We start from the raw sequence: 17,979 nt of genomic DNA on the forward strand, positions 1-17,979 counted from the left end.
CGTGGCTTGTGACTAGGAATGACTAGTTATGACTTTCACATGAGATGTAACGGACGGACGGACAGAGTCATGGCCGCGAGTATGAGACATTAAATGATTTCGCTTTAAAATGATAGGTCTGAGCGAATAAGATCGGCCAGAAGACTTAGAAATAAAAATGATAGAATGGGCGTAGGCTTCTGTTTACTCACGAGTGGAAGCATGTAATATGTAAGCGCGCAACCGAAGCACGAAACCACCTTTGCTAATCCCACAGGAACTTCCATCAACACGGTCTCTTCTGCAACTTACGTAGTAACTCCGTGTTTAATTTTCTTTCCTTGCTCTTAATCTGGCTGATTGTTTGTTTTTATCTTTGTTTTTCTTTTTGATTTGGCATGCAGCTCCTGATTGTTGAGTAGTTTATTCTGGCCACCAGCAATGATGCGATTTTGTTTTCTTGTGTTTTTTTGTTTACCGGAGAAAGGGAAATTAGGATCACTCTGTACTGTCTTTTATTACTTCTTGTGCGAATGACAAAGATAGTTGTGCGCTCCGATTCCGCGCATATATAAAATGCGTTTTCACTGATTGCGAAAAAATAGTTGGATGTGTGTGACCGTAGGGCCCTTTTTATTTCTATGTCTCTTGTCTTGTCTTATTCGAGTAGCCTTATATTTAATTGTTTCTTAGAGGCTCCTTATATGCAATTTCAGGGGAGTTTTAATTTATTGAAAGGTTATATCAACTACACATGGTTCTAAGCATCTTTTAGGGGAAACACCTATTTCTATATTCCTTTGTACTGTTTTGTTGTACCGATATTTGATATTGGCAATGCATGTAGCAAGACAGAGCACACGAGCGAAAGCAGATGAGTGGGACAAGCGCTACTCTGAACTGGCTTTAGTGATGAATGAAGCCGAAACATTGTAGAGTTTTTTAAAGCGAAAGCTTTACTACTTGCACTTTCAGCCTTTGCCGTGGCGCGGCGGTGCCACCATTGACCTTTCATCATCATCATCAAAACGTTTATTTCCACCGAAATGAGACTCCTTTTTGGACCCCCCGGCACGCAGGCCTAAGGGAGCCCTACTTAGGAGCCTCGCAAACTAAGGTCTGGTGAAGACACATTGTCTCTTCACGGCCTCAGCCGCCAGGCGGATGGCTTGTTGCTGCTTAGCGGGGTCCTCGCTCCGCAGCAAGGTCTCCCAGGCTTCTCTATCTTCTATATTTTGCTCGGCGCCCGGGCTTCCAGCACATTCCCATATGACATGGTCGAGAGTGCCCCTCTCCCCGCACGTTATACAATATCGGTCTTTCTCCTCTTTGGAGATTGTTATGTATACCCAGAAGGGGCTTATATGATTCCCCCCTTGCAATCTTCTCCACGCAATTGCCTCCTCTTTTGCGAGGGAACGGTCGGGCGGCGGATAGACCCTCCTGCTCAGCTTATAATGTTCCGTGATCTCGTGGTATGAAATTAGGCTATCTTTCATGTCTATGCGGGAGGGCTGCTCTGCGGCCGCCCGGTGATAGAGAGCTCGGGCAAGCTCGTGTGCAGCCTCATTTCCTGCAATAGACTCATGCGCTGGGATCCATATTATCTCTATGTTACGTTCTATCGGCCTCGCCTCGAGGACGTGTTTGGCCTCTTCCGAGATTCTTCCTTTCGCGAAGTTTCTTACTGCAGTTTTGCTGTCACTTAAAATCGTCGTGGCCTTGGTACCGACGCAAGCGAGCGCTATCGCCAACTCTTCCGCCGCATTGGCATCTCTCGTGCGGCTCGAAGCCGCTACCGTTGGTACTCCTGCCCCGTCGACCACAGCGGATACAGCCGCCCCGTGCTGTCCGCACGCCGCGTCTACGTACGCCACCTGGTCTGCCGGTCGCTCCTTCATCTTCCTCTCGTAGGCCTTAGCCCTATGTTCTCGCCTTTCCTTGTTATACACGGGGTGCATGCTCCGCGGCATAGGTGGGACGCATATCTTGGCCCTGATTCCTGCCGGGATGTTTACCATCTTGTGCGTGCTACTTTCTGGCCGGATTCCTACCCATTCGAGTATTGTCCTGCCCGTTTCAGACTGGCCGAGCCGTTCTAATTGGGATATCCTCACCCCCTCTACCAGCTCAACCCATCTCATGTGTACCCCCATTTTTTCAAGCCGCTCCGTCGACGTAGATATCGGAAGTCCCAGAGCTCGCTTGGCGCATTTCCTCAATATTCTATCCACGTTCTCTGTTTCTGCCTTGTTCATGTTTAGGTACGGCGTCGCGTAGCAGATCCGACTTATTACGTACGCCTGCGACATTCTCAGGAGATTCCTTTCTTTTAGTCCTCGCCCTTTTACCGCTACCCTCCTGAATATGCCTATCACTTGGTCTGCATATGTGGCTAATTTCTTTATGGTATTGGTGTTGTTGCCTTTCTTGTTGATAAACATGCCTAGGATCCTCATTTCCTCGACCCTGGGCACCTCCAGGCCTCCCACCATCACTTTAATTTCTACGTCTCTCTTGTTCCTGCTGTTGCTATTGTACACGAAGAGCTCGGACTTCTGCGGTGAGCACGCCAGGCCTCTTTCGGCCGCGTACTTCACCACTACGTCTGCTGCCCTTTGCAGACTCCACTCAATTTCCGCGTCGCTTCCGTTATTCATCCACATGTTTATGTCGTCCGCGTACATGCTGAATTTTAGATCAGGGATCTTGTTCAGCATGGACGGGAGACCTCTCATCGCTATGTTGAATAAGAAGGGGGACAGTACGGCACCTTGCGGGGTACCTTTGCTGCCCAGCCTTATGCCGGGGGACTCTGCGTCGTGGAATTTAATCACCGCCTTCCTCCTTTGGAGAAAGTCCTTGATGTAGTCGTATGTTCTCTTGCCCACGTTTACCTCCTACAGACCTCTGAGCACCGCCTCGTGTCGGACGTTGTCGAAGGCCTTCGTGAGGACAAGACCTAGGATCACCTTGGCATCTAATCCTTTCTTGTCTACAATGCCATGTTTGAGTCTGAGCATTACATCCTGCGTGATGAGCTTAGGCCTAAAGCCCACCATTTCGTGCGGCCATAGGTTTCCATCTTCCATGTATCTCGTTAACCTCGTTTGCACTACGTGCTCCATGAGTTTCCCCACGCAAGACGTTAGCGAGATCGGTCTTAGGTTTTCCAGTTTTGGTTCTTTTCCCGGCTTAGGGATGAGAACAACCTCTGCCTGCTTCCATTCCTCTGGCAATTTACCTTCCGTCCATACTTTGTTCATGTACCGCGCAATTGCATCTATCGAGTCGTTGTCTAGATTCCTGAGCATGACATTAGATATTTTATCCGGGCCAGGGGCCGAGCGATTTTTTAGCTCAGCGATAGCTGCTCTGACCTCCGCTACCATAATGTCCGCGTCTAGATCTTCATTTTCCGCTCCTCCATATTCTGCCTGTCGTACTTCTGTCGCGTCCCCTATGTAAATGTCCCTGAGCCTGTCCATCAGCTGTTTGTCCGTCCCCTGGAAAGCGTGTCTCGCTTTCACTTGGTTAGCGCTCGCTGCTTGTTTAGATTTTCCCGGGTCGAGGAGATGCCGCAATATATTCCACGTCTTTGCTAGGCTCATGCCCCTTTCCATTTCGCCGCACCTGGCATACCAATTTTGCTCGTTTAGTTTAATAGCATACGCTTCCATTTCCTTGGTGTGTCTGGCTAACGAACGCCTTAAATTTCGGTTCCATTTTTGAGACTTGAGTCTCTTCTCCAGCCTTTCCTTCTCCTTCCACATGCTCATTAGCTTGCTATCCATTATCTCCGGTGCATCTTCCCCTTCAGCTACTGCTTCCGCGTGCCTGGCATCTTCCCTAAGCTGTTTTGTCCAGTCTCCTATGTCTCCAATTTCCTTAGCTTTGTGGCTTCTGCGAATCTCCCAGAATTTGTCCCACTCCACTATTCTCGCCTGTTTGAGTTTCAGTAGCTTGATTCCTTCGCCCAGCTTCGTAGCTACGATGAAGTGGTCACTACCCAGATTGTCTCTGGTGTTTGCCCATTCTACCCTGCCTGCATTTTTACTGAAGGTGAGGTCCGGCGCGGTGTGTCTACTTACACTGCTACCTACTCTAGTGGGCGCACATGGGTCGGTATGCAAGGTAAGTCCGAGATTTTGGGACTCCTCAAGGAGATGTCTGCCCTTCGGATCTTGCCTCGCGTACCCCCATTCCTGGTGTGCCGCGTTAAAGTCCCCCACGACCACGAACGGGCTCTGGCCGGCCAGTTTGATGGCTTTTCTAAATATCGTTCCGAATTTCATTTTCTTCTGCTTCGGGTTGCTGTAGATGTTAAGCAGAAATATGCTTTTTGCTCTCTTGCGTCCCGTAATCATTTCTAGCATTACCGCTTCTATGTCCCCCGTACTCACTTCGTGCTCTAGGGTTGCTATATTCCTATTCACCAGCGTGGCCACCCTGCATTTTTCACCGCTATCGCTATAGAAACTTTGGTATCCGGCCAGTTTTACCTGATTTCCCCCAGTTTCCTGCAGCGCTATAGCAATTGGTTGTCTTCTACATGTTGCACGTGGTGCTGTAATAGCGCTCGCTTCCGTCGGTACCCTCGGCAATTCCATTGCCAAATGGTGGCGTTCTCTTTCTTACTTTGATTCCTGTCCATTGTTGGAAAAAACTACACTCTCCGTATTCGCCATCCTCTCAGTGAGGCCGTTTAATGCCGCTAGGATCTTGTCCATTGAACCCTTAATGTCCCCTAGAGCGTTTAACCTTACATTCACTTCCTGCATCTGCGTTTCCAGCCTATCAATGTTGCTTCCAAATTTACTCGTTAGCTTCCTCTCCAGCGTCACAAGGGGGTCGGTCTCGGGCGCCTTTCGCTTTATCGAAGTGGGTCTAACCACCTCCGTATCCATTTTCTCGTCTGCTTCTTCTATCTCCGGTTTCCCCTCCGGCAATTTTCGCGCTGCCGCTTGCGTGGGAGGCGCCACCGACCTCGGCTTATTGTTTACTAATTCTGCTATCATTTTCCTCAGCTCCGCAATTTCCGTTCCTTGCCTCTTTAATTCTGCCTCTTGTTTCCCTATCTTCGCCTTCAACTCTGCATTTTCCTTCCTCAGCGCTACTGTTTCTGGGTTAGCCTGGGTGACCTTGCTCGCGAAGCTTACCGTTTCCTCGGGCCCCGTCTTGGGTAGTCTCGGGTCCTCCCTGGACGGCAGGCTCGGGAACTCCTTCTTGTCCGTGAGTCTCGCCCCGGGCTCGGATCTCGAGGGCGTCCCGGATCTGGACCTTCCCTTGGGCCCGTCCTTGGCCTGCGCTGCTCCGTCTTTCCCATCTTCTCGTCTAGTTGCGTCTTTCGTCGCACGACCGGCTTCCTATACACCTTCCTACACTTGCTGTCGCCCAGCATGTGGGCTCCCCCGCACAGCTGGCATACGGGGATGCACGTGTGTCCCTGCTCCGGATTCTCCTTGCCGCAGTCTCGGCACTTCAGTTTTTTCGGGTCTGGGCATACATCAGCTCTGTGTCCCAGTAGGCCGCATGTCACGCACACTTCTAGCTTCTTCTTGTACAACCAGCATTTCTTGAAAGATCCCAGACACTTCACCCGCCAAGGCACCTCGCTTCCCTCGAAGAGAATCAGCAGGGAGCCGGAGTCCCCGAGTCTCCGTACGCCCAATATCGGCGGGTTCGCGTCACAGTCCAATGCTTCCCTGATTAGCTCCATACTCATGGTCATAGGAATTCCGTGTATGACTCCCTTGCCCGCGCCGTCCGGCATCGGTGCATGGTTGTTTACTTTCACCGTCTTCCCTCTGATGGTCAGTTTCTTGGCGTCTTGGTACTTCACCGCCCTGTCCTCGCTTGCTGATGCAACGAAGATGGTTTGTTGTGTCATGTTTATCGAGACCACGTCTTCCTTCATAAGCACCTTCGGATCCACCCCTGCTTCTTGCGCTAGCGCGTTCGCAACTTCAAATCCTTCCACGTTCCCCCACGTCGCCGTTATGCCGCCGCTCGGTCTGAGGAGCAGCTTTATAGCGCATTTTGGTAGGTCTATTATTTTCTTTTCCACCGCTTTCTCCGCCAGCTTCTTCCCTAGTTTGGGCTTGAATTTTCCTAGGCTAGGTTGCTGCTGCGCATTTCTGTTCCCGCCATCTTCATCCGGTATATACCTTTTGCCTGCTCGTTTAAACCAGCCGGTTTGAAAACCTGACTTTTCTGCTTCATCTTCTGGCGCCGTCATCTCGACGCAATCCTCCTCTCGTTCCTTCTCATCAATTGCCGCCTCGGCCAGCTCCGGTATCTTGCGTGCGTCGGGGAGTCCCCGACCACGTTGCGATGGTTGGTCGAACGCTAGGCTTAGCGCTCGGCTCCTACGAGTCCGCACAGAAATGGCGATAAAATCATGAAAACGGGCCTACCATCAAAAACTTGTATCCCTTCGAAGCTCCGTTGCTCCGGCAAACGGCTCTTGAAGTCTCAGAGTCCTCCGCCTTCAATATCCTCCGTTGTCGATCAAGTTCGCGGGAGCTCATGCGGAGCACATCCGCCACACCACCAGACGCCACCATTGACCTTTAGTTGACCTCTATGTGACGTCATGTGTGACATCATTCCGAAGAGAAGGGCGACCGACTCGCGCCGTCGCAAGCCGCGGCGGTGCCACCACCGGCGCCTAACTCCTGCGCTCTCCGCTAGGAGCGCGATTGTGGCGTTACGCTGAAGAGATTAGGCTCGACTCACGTCGCTCGAAAGCAGACTGCTTTCTACTACTGCTACGACAGCTACTGCTTTAAGCAGTAGCTGTGCCAACCACCAGCGGCTTAACATTGCTTCGCGATCTCGCGCCGTCTGTGTGCGACGGCGGTGCACATGAACGGCGGCCTGACTGGACTGGATTGTACTGGACTGGATTGGATTGGATTAGAATAGAATAGAATAGATTAGATTAGATTACTTTGGATTGGATTACATTGGATTGGATTGGATTGTATAACAGATGCATCGCCACAAGTCTAACCACAAGCACCACCACCAGCTACGCTACCAGCTGAACCACGGCGTAGGTTCGGATATTGCTTTCGCAATTACCGGGCTTAACCAAGCTAAGCCACAGCGAATTTTTTCATCAACAATACACGGGAGGCACTCGGGAAAATAAATAGACACCAGGAGTCCGCCTCAAGAAGTCTAAGAATGGTTATCATTATAGTAAAGCTTCCCGAGAGGAGTACTCAGGCAATCCGACCCTTCCTTCGAATGTGAAACGCCTCTATCAACTCACGCGACACTCCACCATCGCTGTTCCTTCGAATTACCTGTGTCTGTTTTAGAGATGGCGAGCATTTCTTGCCATACACAAGGCTTGCAATGAGCTACTAAGTTGATTCCGGCCACATTTTCAAAGCATTTTTTATGCACACGAAGGCGCTGATTGTGGCAGCGTCCGAACAAACAAATGCACGCTTTCTAACATGGGAGCGGTATTACCTAATTTGCACGCGACAGACCTGTGCTCATGCTTTGTTTCACAATTATTCATTCCATTTACTTTATATGCATTTGGGAAAGGCTTTTAAGCTTACAGGCTGCCGAGAAGACATCTGGCGGTTTGTACTTATTGAGGACCTTTGTCATGTTGTGAGCCACATGATGCGAGTAGAGTAGTACTCGCGGTCTTCTGTTGATTTCCCTTCTATCCTTCCTTTCTTAGCGGCCTCATTTGCCGAACTGTTATTGTTAAGTTTTTTTTGCTGCAGCGTTTCTCAGCAGCATCTACAATGTGATAAGGAAAAACCAGCTGATATCAGTCTAGAAATTTTGTAGTGAAAACTTTGCTTAAGGGCATGACATCACGATTTTTACAGCATCCATGCACATGGTTTCAACAGCCATTTCTAGCGTGTTGGACGGGGCTGAATCACACGGAATTATTTCTTTGTAGGCACGAGGCTTGTAGGCCCAGCAAACATGCTCTTCTTGACTCGAAATTTGAAGGTCTAAAAGCTGTAACTTGTTATCTTCTGGAACCTCATGTGTGAAAGTTATCCTTCTTGCAAACTTTTTAACCATATTCAGCATTTCCACCACACTGTAGTTGTAGGTCAGATATTTATTTTTCTTAGAATTACTAAAAAGGGCATCAAGGTACCTAAAAACCCAAGTTAATTGGTCGTTATCTATAACAGTCTACATTTCGGTCAGTGAAAGAAGGGAAAATTTTGCGCAAAATCGGCCCCACAAAAGACCGAATACATATGCGACTGTTTCGCGCAAATAATCTGCGTTCAAAAGTAACAACCCTGGCGATAAAATAAAGTTCAAGAAGAGAGAGGAAGCTTTTTGCAATAATGCCATATTTTGAAAAGATACGACCTCATTCTTTTCACTGCACTGAAGAACAGACCGAAAAGTTCTTTGTGGTAGATAGAATAGGACAGGTCTTCAATGTGAATTGAAAATATATGGCCATTGAAACTGTTATTTCGTAAAAAGCTCGCTATGTTGTGCGAATGCCGAGTCTCGAACGGGTCTTTGACACAAACTGTATTCCGGTTTGTTAAGTTATACCGGCACAGCATTTGTCGCCAGGTGTCTCCCTCGATCGCAGTACTTCGGAAAGGCAGATTTTGTTTGCGGGTCTCAGCAGTGAAAAAGATTTTCAAACAAGTTTTCTTGTAATCAGCTGTGTTGACCGGATGAGAGTATCGCTTGTTTCGCTCACCTGTTCGTCTTCTGTTCTCTCGCGCTCCATGCAATCCCATTACAAAAATAAACCAACTCGCCAAAAAAAAATCTGCCTCTATCACATGCCAGCTCATGTGATGAAGGCAGATTTTTTTTCTGTTCCCATTCATCAAACTCAATCTGCCAGTACCCACTCTTTAAATCACTCGAGGAAATGTGCCCGTGTGCTGTGCGATGTCAGTGCACGTTAAAGATCCCCAGGTGGTCGAAATTATTCCGGAGACCTCCACGACGGCACTTCTTTCTCTCTTTCTTCTTTCACTCCGTCCTTCCTCCCTTCCATTACTGCGTGGTTCAGGTGTCCGCCGAGATATGTGACACAAATACTGCGCCATTTCCTTTCCTCAAAAACCAATTTACCAATTTACCTATTTACTTCATCACACCTGGCGGCCTGTACGAGATATGAGTTTAAGGTGTTGTCCTTCGGTCTCTATTCAGTGCCGATGATGTTCCAGCGAATGAAGGATACGGTCCTCACTGGCCTTAAATGCCAAACCTGTTTTGATCACGTAGCCGTGTTTCCTGAAACCTTCGTCAAACATCTTAAACGCCTGATGACTTTATTAGATGGCACCAGTGGGCCAGTTAACGAAAAAGACTCCAGAAAAAAAAAACGATCAAAGCCATAAGTGCTCACTTTAGAGCAAAACATAAGATAAATGTGCACTCTGCCGTGTTTTAAACATGATTTTCCTCCGTAGCCGATCTAACTGTCACTTCACGCTTAAAGCGCAGCGCAGCTGCGAGCATACACAAATGAAAAGCTTCCTGCATTAAATACGGCTGTAAACACTGGGAGTAAAATAGAGTCTCACAATGAGTAGAAGGCTGCACATATATTGTTACTTCAGAGCGTGAGAACAAGAAAATGACTCCCGACAGACCGCAGACTTTCGTGTGTCTCGCGAAGACGGCATACCGGCAGGCTAATTCGAGATGTAATATGAAACAGACTCAATGTGCCTTAATCAAAATTTGTTATGTGAACAATCGAAAGCGATCTTTCACATATGAGCAAAGCCTTTTGACCTCTATTTGCTATTATTGTAGAAAAAATGCCTAAGGCAGGGGGTGCTTTCGTCTTGTGCAATTTTCGAGTGCAATTTTTCACGTTATTAAAAACTTCCTTTAGTGGCAAAATTACACGAAATGTTTTGTATTAGTCTTTTTTGTACTGTATTTCCTTTCAGCCATTTCTGAGGCTTGGTGTAAAAGTTTTTGCCCCAGCAGCGGCATCTTGATGCTTACTGAATGCAAAGTGGTCGTGAAATTACGCCTCATAGATTTTATTGAACTGCAGATTGGTAAATTAGCCCGCAGGTCTGTAATACGACATGTTATAAAGCTGTAAGATATCGAACCCCACATGCTTTCATTTTTGCCAAGAAACATTGCAAAGCGTTGTTAAAACGGTTTTATTGGCGTCACGTGTGGCATACTTTGAAGTTACATGACCCCTTTATTTTTGCAGCAGTCGTTGAAGTTTGTTGTTCCAACATTAGTTTATTTGTAATAATCATAATGCAGCAATTGCGGAATTGGTAGGTTGTATTTCTGTGAACCAGGGCTACTTGTCCGAAGAAATACTCCTGTGTAGCGCATTAGTATTCGCACAAGAGTTTAGGTCAAGTATATGTGGTGACCTTTAGGAAGCTTCTTCCATCCTTTTGCGTCAGTGAGTGCTTCCTTGATCCAAGACGTATAGGCCGACACCCGAGCAAATACTTTGAATGACATTTCGCCTTTTGTGCAGTTAGTACCAGCTCCCACCACACCGACTTGCAATGCCTTTCCTCTGCGACTCAGGAATGACACCGGTCCACCAGAGTCACCCTTTAAAGAAGCACAAAAGATAGAAAAAAGGTTAGTTGTTTGGTTATCAGCAAGTCGAAAATTCAATCTCTTTTTCTTAAAGGAAGTTAAGCGCTTCAAGACAAGAAAATGGTTATTACAATAAAAAAGCGGAAGATACACAAATGAAAGAATATTAGCAAAGCTGGGGAACTTCACGAAAAAAAAGGGGACGGTCAGACATCTGACTCGACAGTTTTTTTGTAAGCAACGCTTTCTTTGGCCCTAGTTGTCTCGACTTCAGAGCCCGACACAGTGGGACCGACACACGGCAAATAAAGGTATGCAGACAACCTTTATGTGTTTTGTTTTGCGCCATTAGGTTTAATCTCAGAAAGGAGTTTGATTTGCGCTCGATGATGACTGATGCTTTCACTCTAAATAGAGGCTTCACTCACGTGACTGAAGTTTTAGTAGTGTGGAGTTGAGCTCGAGAGGTTGGTAGACATTGATGATGGGAGGGTGGGCAATGCCTCAGCTCGAAGGGGAGGGGGGGGGGGGGTGGGGGGGTTGTGGCTAGTGGACAGTACTTCTGAAAGGCAGAACACTCGCCCTCTACACCCCGAGTCTAATTTGTATTCACCGTCGCTTTTAATGCGTAGCATTAGAACAGCAGTGTAGAAAAAAGAAGTGTCTTTTGGTGGTGACTTATCTTTAAGGTAATGTCTGTTGGTAGTATCTTGTCTTTAAGCTCATACAATGAAGTGAATACACAGGCACGTACAAAAGATCAGAGCAAAAATTAAAATCTCCTACATCACCTGAGCGTGAGCCACTACAGGCAAAGATATCTTTACCTGTTTCGCTCTTAGCGATAGCTATTGCATCAATTTATTACGTATGCATGGCATTCCTGACACTTATCACTGTCCTTATTACTGGTAAAAGGTTATGAAAGACTATTTGTTAGGTGTGTTTACAATTCTTGCAGTCTAGCGGGTGGAAATGAAAGTTACTCTTCATACTACACTCTATTAGACGCGTTATGACGGGCCTTGCATCGTTATTGCTATTCTCATCCCTGCAAGTGATCACTGCAAGTGATCACTGCCTAGGTGCCTAGGAGTCCTCGCCTCTACTGCTAATGACTGCAGACGCATGTTACACTATGCTCGTAGAAGCTTCATTCCTGAACAAAATGTGAAGTTTAATTGCCCTGCCGCGCTTGTCAGCCGCACACATGGGTATGAGTGGAATTTGCGAAAAGGATTTTGTTAGCCGCTAAAAAATATTGGAGAAAAAGTCAGCACTTTCATTCAAAATAAGCCCATAATTTGCGCTAAAATAGGTGACTTCACCTGACTGTCTAACACACTCTGGCTTTGTTTCAAGATTGTTTGCCTTTTAACCACGCGGATTCCCCGTATATACAGCATCTTTACAGAATGCAATAATTTTTTTTAGATGCACAATCCTCAAGACTAGAAAGTATCGTCTGTGAAATGTTTTGAAATCGAACTTTTAGCGGTGCTCGGAGAGTTCCGTCTTCAAGACATCAAAGCTTTTTTCCGACTTATTATGAATTGATAACCTATTGTGTGTCTTATCAAAGCGCTGCCAGCCACGTCTTTGAAAACAATATGCAATCGTTTTCTTCACATCTTGCTCACCTCGCAAGTGCCCTTCGCTCGATGAAGAGTACAAATTGCTGGACCAAACTCGCGTTGCCCTCCGTGCATTGCGCTTGCTTCGATTATTTTTTCGCAACGCGCGTCCGCCATGGCAACAAGTTCAACGTAGAGAAGGTCGTGACTTAAACGAGACCCTGAAAAGTGAATCAAATTTAATCAAGTAAAAACTTGGTGCCTTCTTTACCTCATCAATAAAAAACAGCGATACAATTTATTTTAATGGTTTGCGATGCAGAATGAGTGTCTGATGTTCTCTGAAATTTTTGCGCCAGAACTCCTGCCTGACCAGGTTCCGTTGTTTCCTATAAGGTGTGTGCGAGAGTCATCACCTATTACAATATTGGCGACCCACCGCGGTGGCTCAGCGGTTACGGCACTCGGCTGCTGACCCGGAAGACGCGGGTTCGATCCCGGCCGCGGCATCCGAATTTCGATGGAGGCGAAATTCTGGAGGCCCGTGTACTGTGCGATGTCAGTGCACGTTAAAGAACCCCAGGTGATCGAAATTTCCGGAGCCATTCACTACGGCGTGCCTCATAGCCTGCGTTGCTTTGGGGCGTTAAACACCAATAAACGAATAAACCAAACCTATTACAGTATTGGAGTACCTTCCTTTAGGTTATGATATCGGATTGATGTATTCCGACGCACTAAACCACCTTTGTCCATTTTCTGGAGTAGGCCTGCTCCTAAAATAGTGGGGGCCTTAAGAAATGTTTGGCAGTGGCCACTTCAAAATCTGAGGGTCCTCAAATATTATACTTTGGCTGTGCGTTATGAATGGTACACCGGCAGTCGCGCGGTGTTAATGACGTCACGATCCTCTCAATCGCATTCATAGATGACGGGGAGTCAGCATACTGCTACATGCGCAGTTGTACACCGACCAAGCGATTCGCCACTGCCCTTGTAGGTGACCGTTTAAAACACAGCCAACGGTGGGCCTTGCGATACCGAGGTTGCTTTTCCCGTGCTCCCGTAAGGATCAAGCGCTGCGACGCGGTGAGCAGGTGGCAACTACATTGAATTTGACAACGGTGGGAAGTTTTGTCACTGTTCGGTGGGCACGTTGCAACCTTCCATGATGGGCGCGTTGTGAAGACGTTATAAGGTCACAAACCTCTCTGGACCAGTCTGGGGATTTCGTGGGAAACTTCAAATTCCGCTGCTGTCTCTGACTGGCCAGTTGGAATCACGTGACTCTGGTGACGTCATTATCAACTGACCTATCAGAAAATCTTCGTACGGAGATGGTGAAAATTGCGTCGCGACAGCCTAAATACTATCTCGGTAAAGGCACCTGCTTATACGAGGCTTCGATGGACGATATTCACCACCAAGAGTCCTAATGAATGGCCACATTTTCGCCACTGGAAAGAATGCAGTTAATCTGGTGTGTTAGCAAGCAAATTGCGACCTGCAGAGTTTGATGCAGTCTTTGGACTCAGTCGTTCTTCTACCTCATCAATTTCCACCTGGCCTCATCGGCGATACGCAAATGTTCCTGCACATGTCTGGGGCCAACAGAATGTCGGATAACTTGACCGCAGTAGTTGCTGCCACCTTCCTAGAGAGCATTTTGCCGATAATAACTCCAGCCGCGTATATTAGGTGCTCTCTGCACTTGTCCCAGTTGACACGTGGCTGAATTTCGATCCACGCAGGTGGAAGTTGGCAGAAAACACACAAATTGAATGATCTCTACTATTAAGGCGACGCTGTCCACTTCATTCACATGTCAGGTGAATGCAATCTAAAGTCTACAGCGGTGGCTTAGGATAGTAGTGAAAAGAATGCGTAGCTTTCATCATTTTTAGCACACAGACAAAAATTGCCAATGATGGCTACAAGTTTTCGTCCGCGGGAATCCGCATTCCTGTCTTCTAAGACAGACTGTTAGCCGTTGAAATCACCGCATATGATTCTAGGAGCTGAGCGCGGTCACAATGCGTCTGTAGAAAATAATGCAGTGCTAACTTCATCCGCAGAAACACGTACACAAAATAAACAGAAGGAGTTCGTGAACGAGTTCTGTCTCGTCGCAGCGGCTATTTCTTTTACCTACGAACAAAGATAGGTGATGTTCAACAACACATGCAGTATTACCCACCGCATGTATAGCGCTGCACTTTCGTCGGAGAAAGAATTTACGCTCCAAGTTTGATAGGCTACATATGCATGAAAAGAACAAGCCTGCAAATCAGCTTCAGGGAGGGCCAATACTTGAACACATGTGTTTCATTAGTAGACAGCCGACTTATGACTGCAGCAGACAGCAAATGAATTTCAGCAGGCACTTTGCGCTCGTTCTGAGTCGCCTGAGTGTCGAGACGAGCCATACTAAGCAAAAAAATTTCGTTGCGAAGGCAGATCTAAAGGAATTGTACGTTGTGGCGCTTGCAGCCGTATGCGGCGAGGTGAGAGCACAACACTGAAAAAGAACAGACCCCCCCTTTAATGACAATGCAGGAAGACGGCTATAAACAAGACTACAGAAGTTTGCCGCAAAGGCAAGCTTAAAACTGCAACTGTGGTTTATGTAAATAAATGGACATATGTAGCTTATATGGACACGTCGGCAATTGATAATATTGGAGGAATGGCAACTAGGTCTGCTGCACATATTGGTTTATGCACACCACGTAGAACCCCCGAACCCGCTTGTGATGGAGCTTTATGCTATATGTGACGGCATGACAGGTACAAATAAAAATTTGTGTATAAGGAAAGCTTTTATTTACACGGATTTCTTAGGGGGATTAAACAATTCAAAAGATCTACAAAACAGTTACAAGCCCCTATGCACAGCTCAGAAGATGAGGAAAACTCAGAAAATAACGAAATGCATCTAAAAACAATGGTTACTATACGGTGTTCAGAATCTTTAGCAGGAGAGAGCAGACGCCCAGTGACACCAAACCCAAATAGAAATGTGGCGCCAATCGGCCTCCCTTTTGATCTTCGCTCCGCTTCCCCTGAATTCCCATTCTGGCTTCTCCTCCCTTGTGACATGTCGAGATTGCAGGAGGTGTCTTATGGAAAGATCGGGGGTCTGAGGTGGCCATTACCCAGTGGCTGACGTGCCGTGTTCGTTCGTCTTTTGGAGCGTAAGGTCTACTCCTGGCGGTGTAATTTCTGATTTCGATATTGATGAGACAATGACCTTGAGTGCCTCGAAAGGTCGAACCAAACTGCTTGTTGGTATGGCCCAAGCTATGGTAATATGACCACTATGACCACTCGGTACCTGACTTTGACATTGACCCTTGACCTTTACCTTCACAATAGATTTGACACAGTAGAGACCGTACGTAAGAGAGCTTTCGCTCGTGTAACTAGGCTCAAGCCAAGTTGAACCCCAGCCATTTTTTTATGTTTCCCACCGACGCGTCAAACGCAGACAGTTTGTGTTCCCTCGAGACATTATAGCGTTAACCGCAGTTCTTGTGATTGCTAACACTATGATTGAAAGCAGGAATACCCCAATACGCTAAGGGGAATAACCTATCTTTAAATGAGTTTTCATTTTGAGAGTATTGCTGAACAGTACCATTCAAGTGTAATTCTACACGTAGAAAGGCAAGTTAAACGCATTGACAGCAGTTTTATACAACTAAACGGTAAAAAATTCTTAATTAAAAAAGCCATCTTCGAGAATTTCTACGCACGGTAAGGGTGTTATAAACTTAAGCAGTGTTTATTTATTTATTTATTTATTTATTTATTTATTTATTTATTTATTTATTACATTTACCTACAGCACCCACTGGGTATTATCGTAGGGAAGTTGATCCCAAACAAAGATAACAAAAAGCATAGCAGAAAACGGAAGCATAAAAAGAGTTCAGAAAAAAAAGAAAAAATTTCAGACGGTCCTTTTAACAAACAGGACGGAAACACATTTAATGCAAAATGTAAAAGACACACAGAAAAAAAATGCTACTCAGTTTCCCAACGAAGTACACTGCATGTACAGGCGCGGACAAAAGTAAACGGAGGTCGCTATTGGCTTCTAATATTTTTCACGCGTTGCCTAATTTAAAATGCAAGCTGTGGTGTGTGCATGCTAGTAGTGGACGCTAGTGTGTTCCGTCATGGACAAACCATGTTTCTTTATCTCCGGCAGGGAAGGCGAGATTGCACTTAGAATGTAAAAGCCCGCTCCGTTTACTTTTGGCCGCATCTGTACGTCAATGATTTGCTTTTTAGGTTAGCAGCCTCTTACCGGCATATGTGATTCCCCAGCCAGCGGCCGTCAGCTTCTTGCCCTCCATTGGAATCTCGTCAGTAGGAAGGCATATCGGTTTGACGAAAGGGTCAAATTTTAGTGGCTTTCGCAGCTGTGGAAAGAACACGCATTTCCGTTTTCAACAACGCATCGCGAAGTGATAATGTTGGTTACAGCTTGCAATCTTGCAGAACTGTACATGTGGCAACAGTTATGGTGCGGCAATTTTCTCTTTCTAAATCAGGCCATAGGTTGACTATGAACCTGAGCTATAAACTTATGGCCCGACTATTTTGCATGTGCACTTACTGCGCGCTTATGCGTAGTGGAAAGTTGTTAACTTTAGGAATGTTTGGAACTATAAATGTGCCGCAGTTGAACTTGATTGCATCATGTTGAACGAAGCGGCTGTTCGTCTGCTGAATTTCTGTACTCATATCCTGTCCACGCACTGGATTACTCTGGTGTAACTTCCAGAATAATAGTTAGACATTCCAACTAACGATGAAAACTAAGAACCTTGTGTGAAGCTCGGGTAGTGTTAGTTCGGAGGAATGTTGCACCCGCTGTAGCAAACGGGATAGTGACCTTGAGGGTGAGGTTGGCTAAGCCAAGGAGACGTGAGAATGACATTGGCCAAGCCCTGGCGTCGCTAGCAGATGAGCATTGCTGGTCACTGCATGAGAGCACTTTACCATGGACGCAGGCGATTACGCTTTGTGTTAAACCGCAACACACACTCGCGCTGTGCATTGTACATCGTTGTATTCAACAACTTTCAAGCAGTTCCAAGCAGTAGCTCATCCAACCAGGCTAAATTCTGCTTTCGTACGTCTACTCGGTATAACTACGTTAAAATCCTACCACCCTTTTAGCGCGTTCCTTCGTCCGCAATCATGCCGGGAACGCGAAAGCTGAAGGACACGCATAAGCTGCGCCTTGAGGTCATGACGAGGGAGCGTTAATGGATAAATGCCCATATATGCGGCAGTGGTCATTTTCTGCTTTGATTCAAAAATCCCTGGAAGACCTCATACTACTCCTGGCGAAGAGATGCCGAGGTTAAGTAATGCATCGCAGCCCTGCTATAGCAGGTGCTGCCATCACTGCAGCTTACGAGACTCAGGTTTCTCTTCCCGACCAATCTCCCGCGTCGAACAGTTGTTTAACTCCCCCCCTGCCGTGGTGGGCAGTTTTGTGACAATTTGATGGGCACGTTCTGATGAAGTCACAACGTTAGAGAACATATGTGGTACGCCTGTCTTCTAGGTTTCTCCTAAGGGGACTTTTGGTCGATTTTTCGCTCAATGCTAATGGCGCCGACTTTTCAGTGACACAGAATCCTTAGCGCTCTATTAGCAATGTGGGACTGTGGATTGTACTACCAAAGGAAGTGAAAGTTATTTTGCTCCTTAAGATCATGCCTCAGCCGTAATGTGTGTTAGGCAATCCGCTATAGGGATGTGCGACCTTGAAAAAGGCTACGATTTAGATCCTGGTTTTAACATCAGTTAACTTATTCTTAGATTCATAATGCAAAATGCA

The 17,979-nt window shown here is 46.6% G+C and overlaps 2 protein-coding genes across 4 annotated transcripts in view; both read right to left on the reverse strand.

Annotated features, from left to right (window-relative positions):
- Window positions 1-995: 995 nt before the first annotated feature.
- On the reverse strand, window positions 996-2,342 carry LOC149328006 (uncharacterized). Its single transcript, XM_089559941.1, has one exon. The coding sequence runs from the start codon at window positions 2,289-2,291 to the stop codon at window positions 1,092-1,094; it is 1,200 nt and encodes a 399-aa protein (XP_089416067.1). The 5' UTR covers window positions 2,292-2,342; the 3' UTR covers window positions 996-1,091.
- A 7,826-nt stretch (window positions 2,343-10,168) lies between these two features.
- LOC149328007 (phenoloxidase-activating enzyme-like) overlaps window positions 10,169-17,979 on the reverse strand; it is a 43,869-nt gene continuing 36,058 nt past the window's right edge. The window contains exons 9-12 of one of the 3 annotated variants that reach the window (XM_089559770.1): window positions 16,432-16,546; window positions 12,186-12,340; window positions 10,974-11,107; window positions 10,416-10,557 (exon numbers count right to left, since the gene is read on the reverse strand). In XM_089559770.1, coding sequence (XP_089415896.1) covers window positions 10,527-10,557; window positions 10,974-11,107; window positions 12,186-12,340; window positions 16,432-16,546 — 435 coding nt within the window. In that variant the 3' untranslated portion in view covers window positions 10,416-10,526. Of the gene's footprint in view, window positions 10,558-10,973; window positions 11,108-12,185; window positions 12,341-16,431; window positions 16,547-17,979 lie in introns of all 3 variants that reach the window. The other 2 variants (XM_089559769.1, XM_089559771.1) reach the window with 2 other exon arrangements.

Source organism: Amblyomma mixtum, chromosome 9, assembly GCF_055824585.1.
Source record: "Amblyomma mixtum isolate Tamu chromosome 9, ASM5582458v1, whole genome shotgun sequence".
In the NCBI taxonomy this organism is placed as follows: domain Eukaryota; kingdom Metazoa; phylum Arthropoda; class Arachnida; order Ixodida; family Ixodidae; genus Amblyomma; species Amblyomma mixtum.

Excerpts from the sequence above, each read along its gene's own strand:
- LOC149328006 (XM_089559941.1), bottom strand. The coding sequence starts at position 2,291 with ATGTCGCAGGCGTACGTAATAAGTCGGATCTGCTACGCGACGCCGTAC.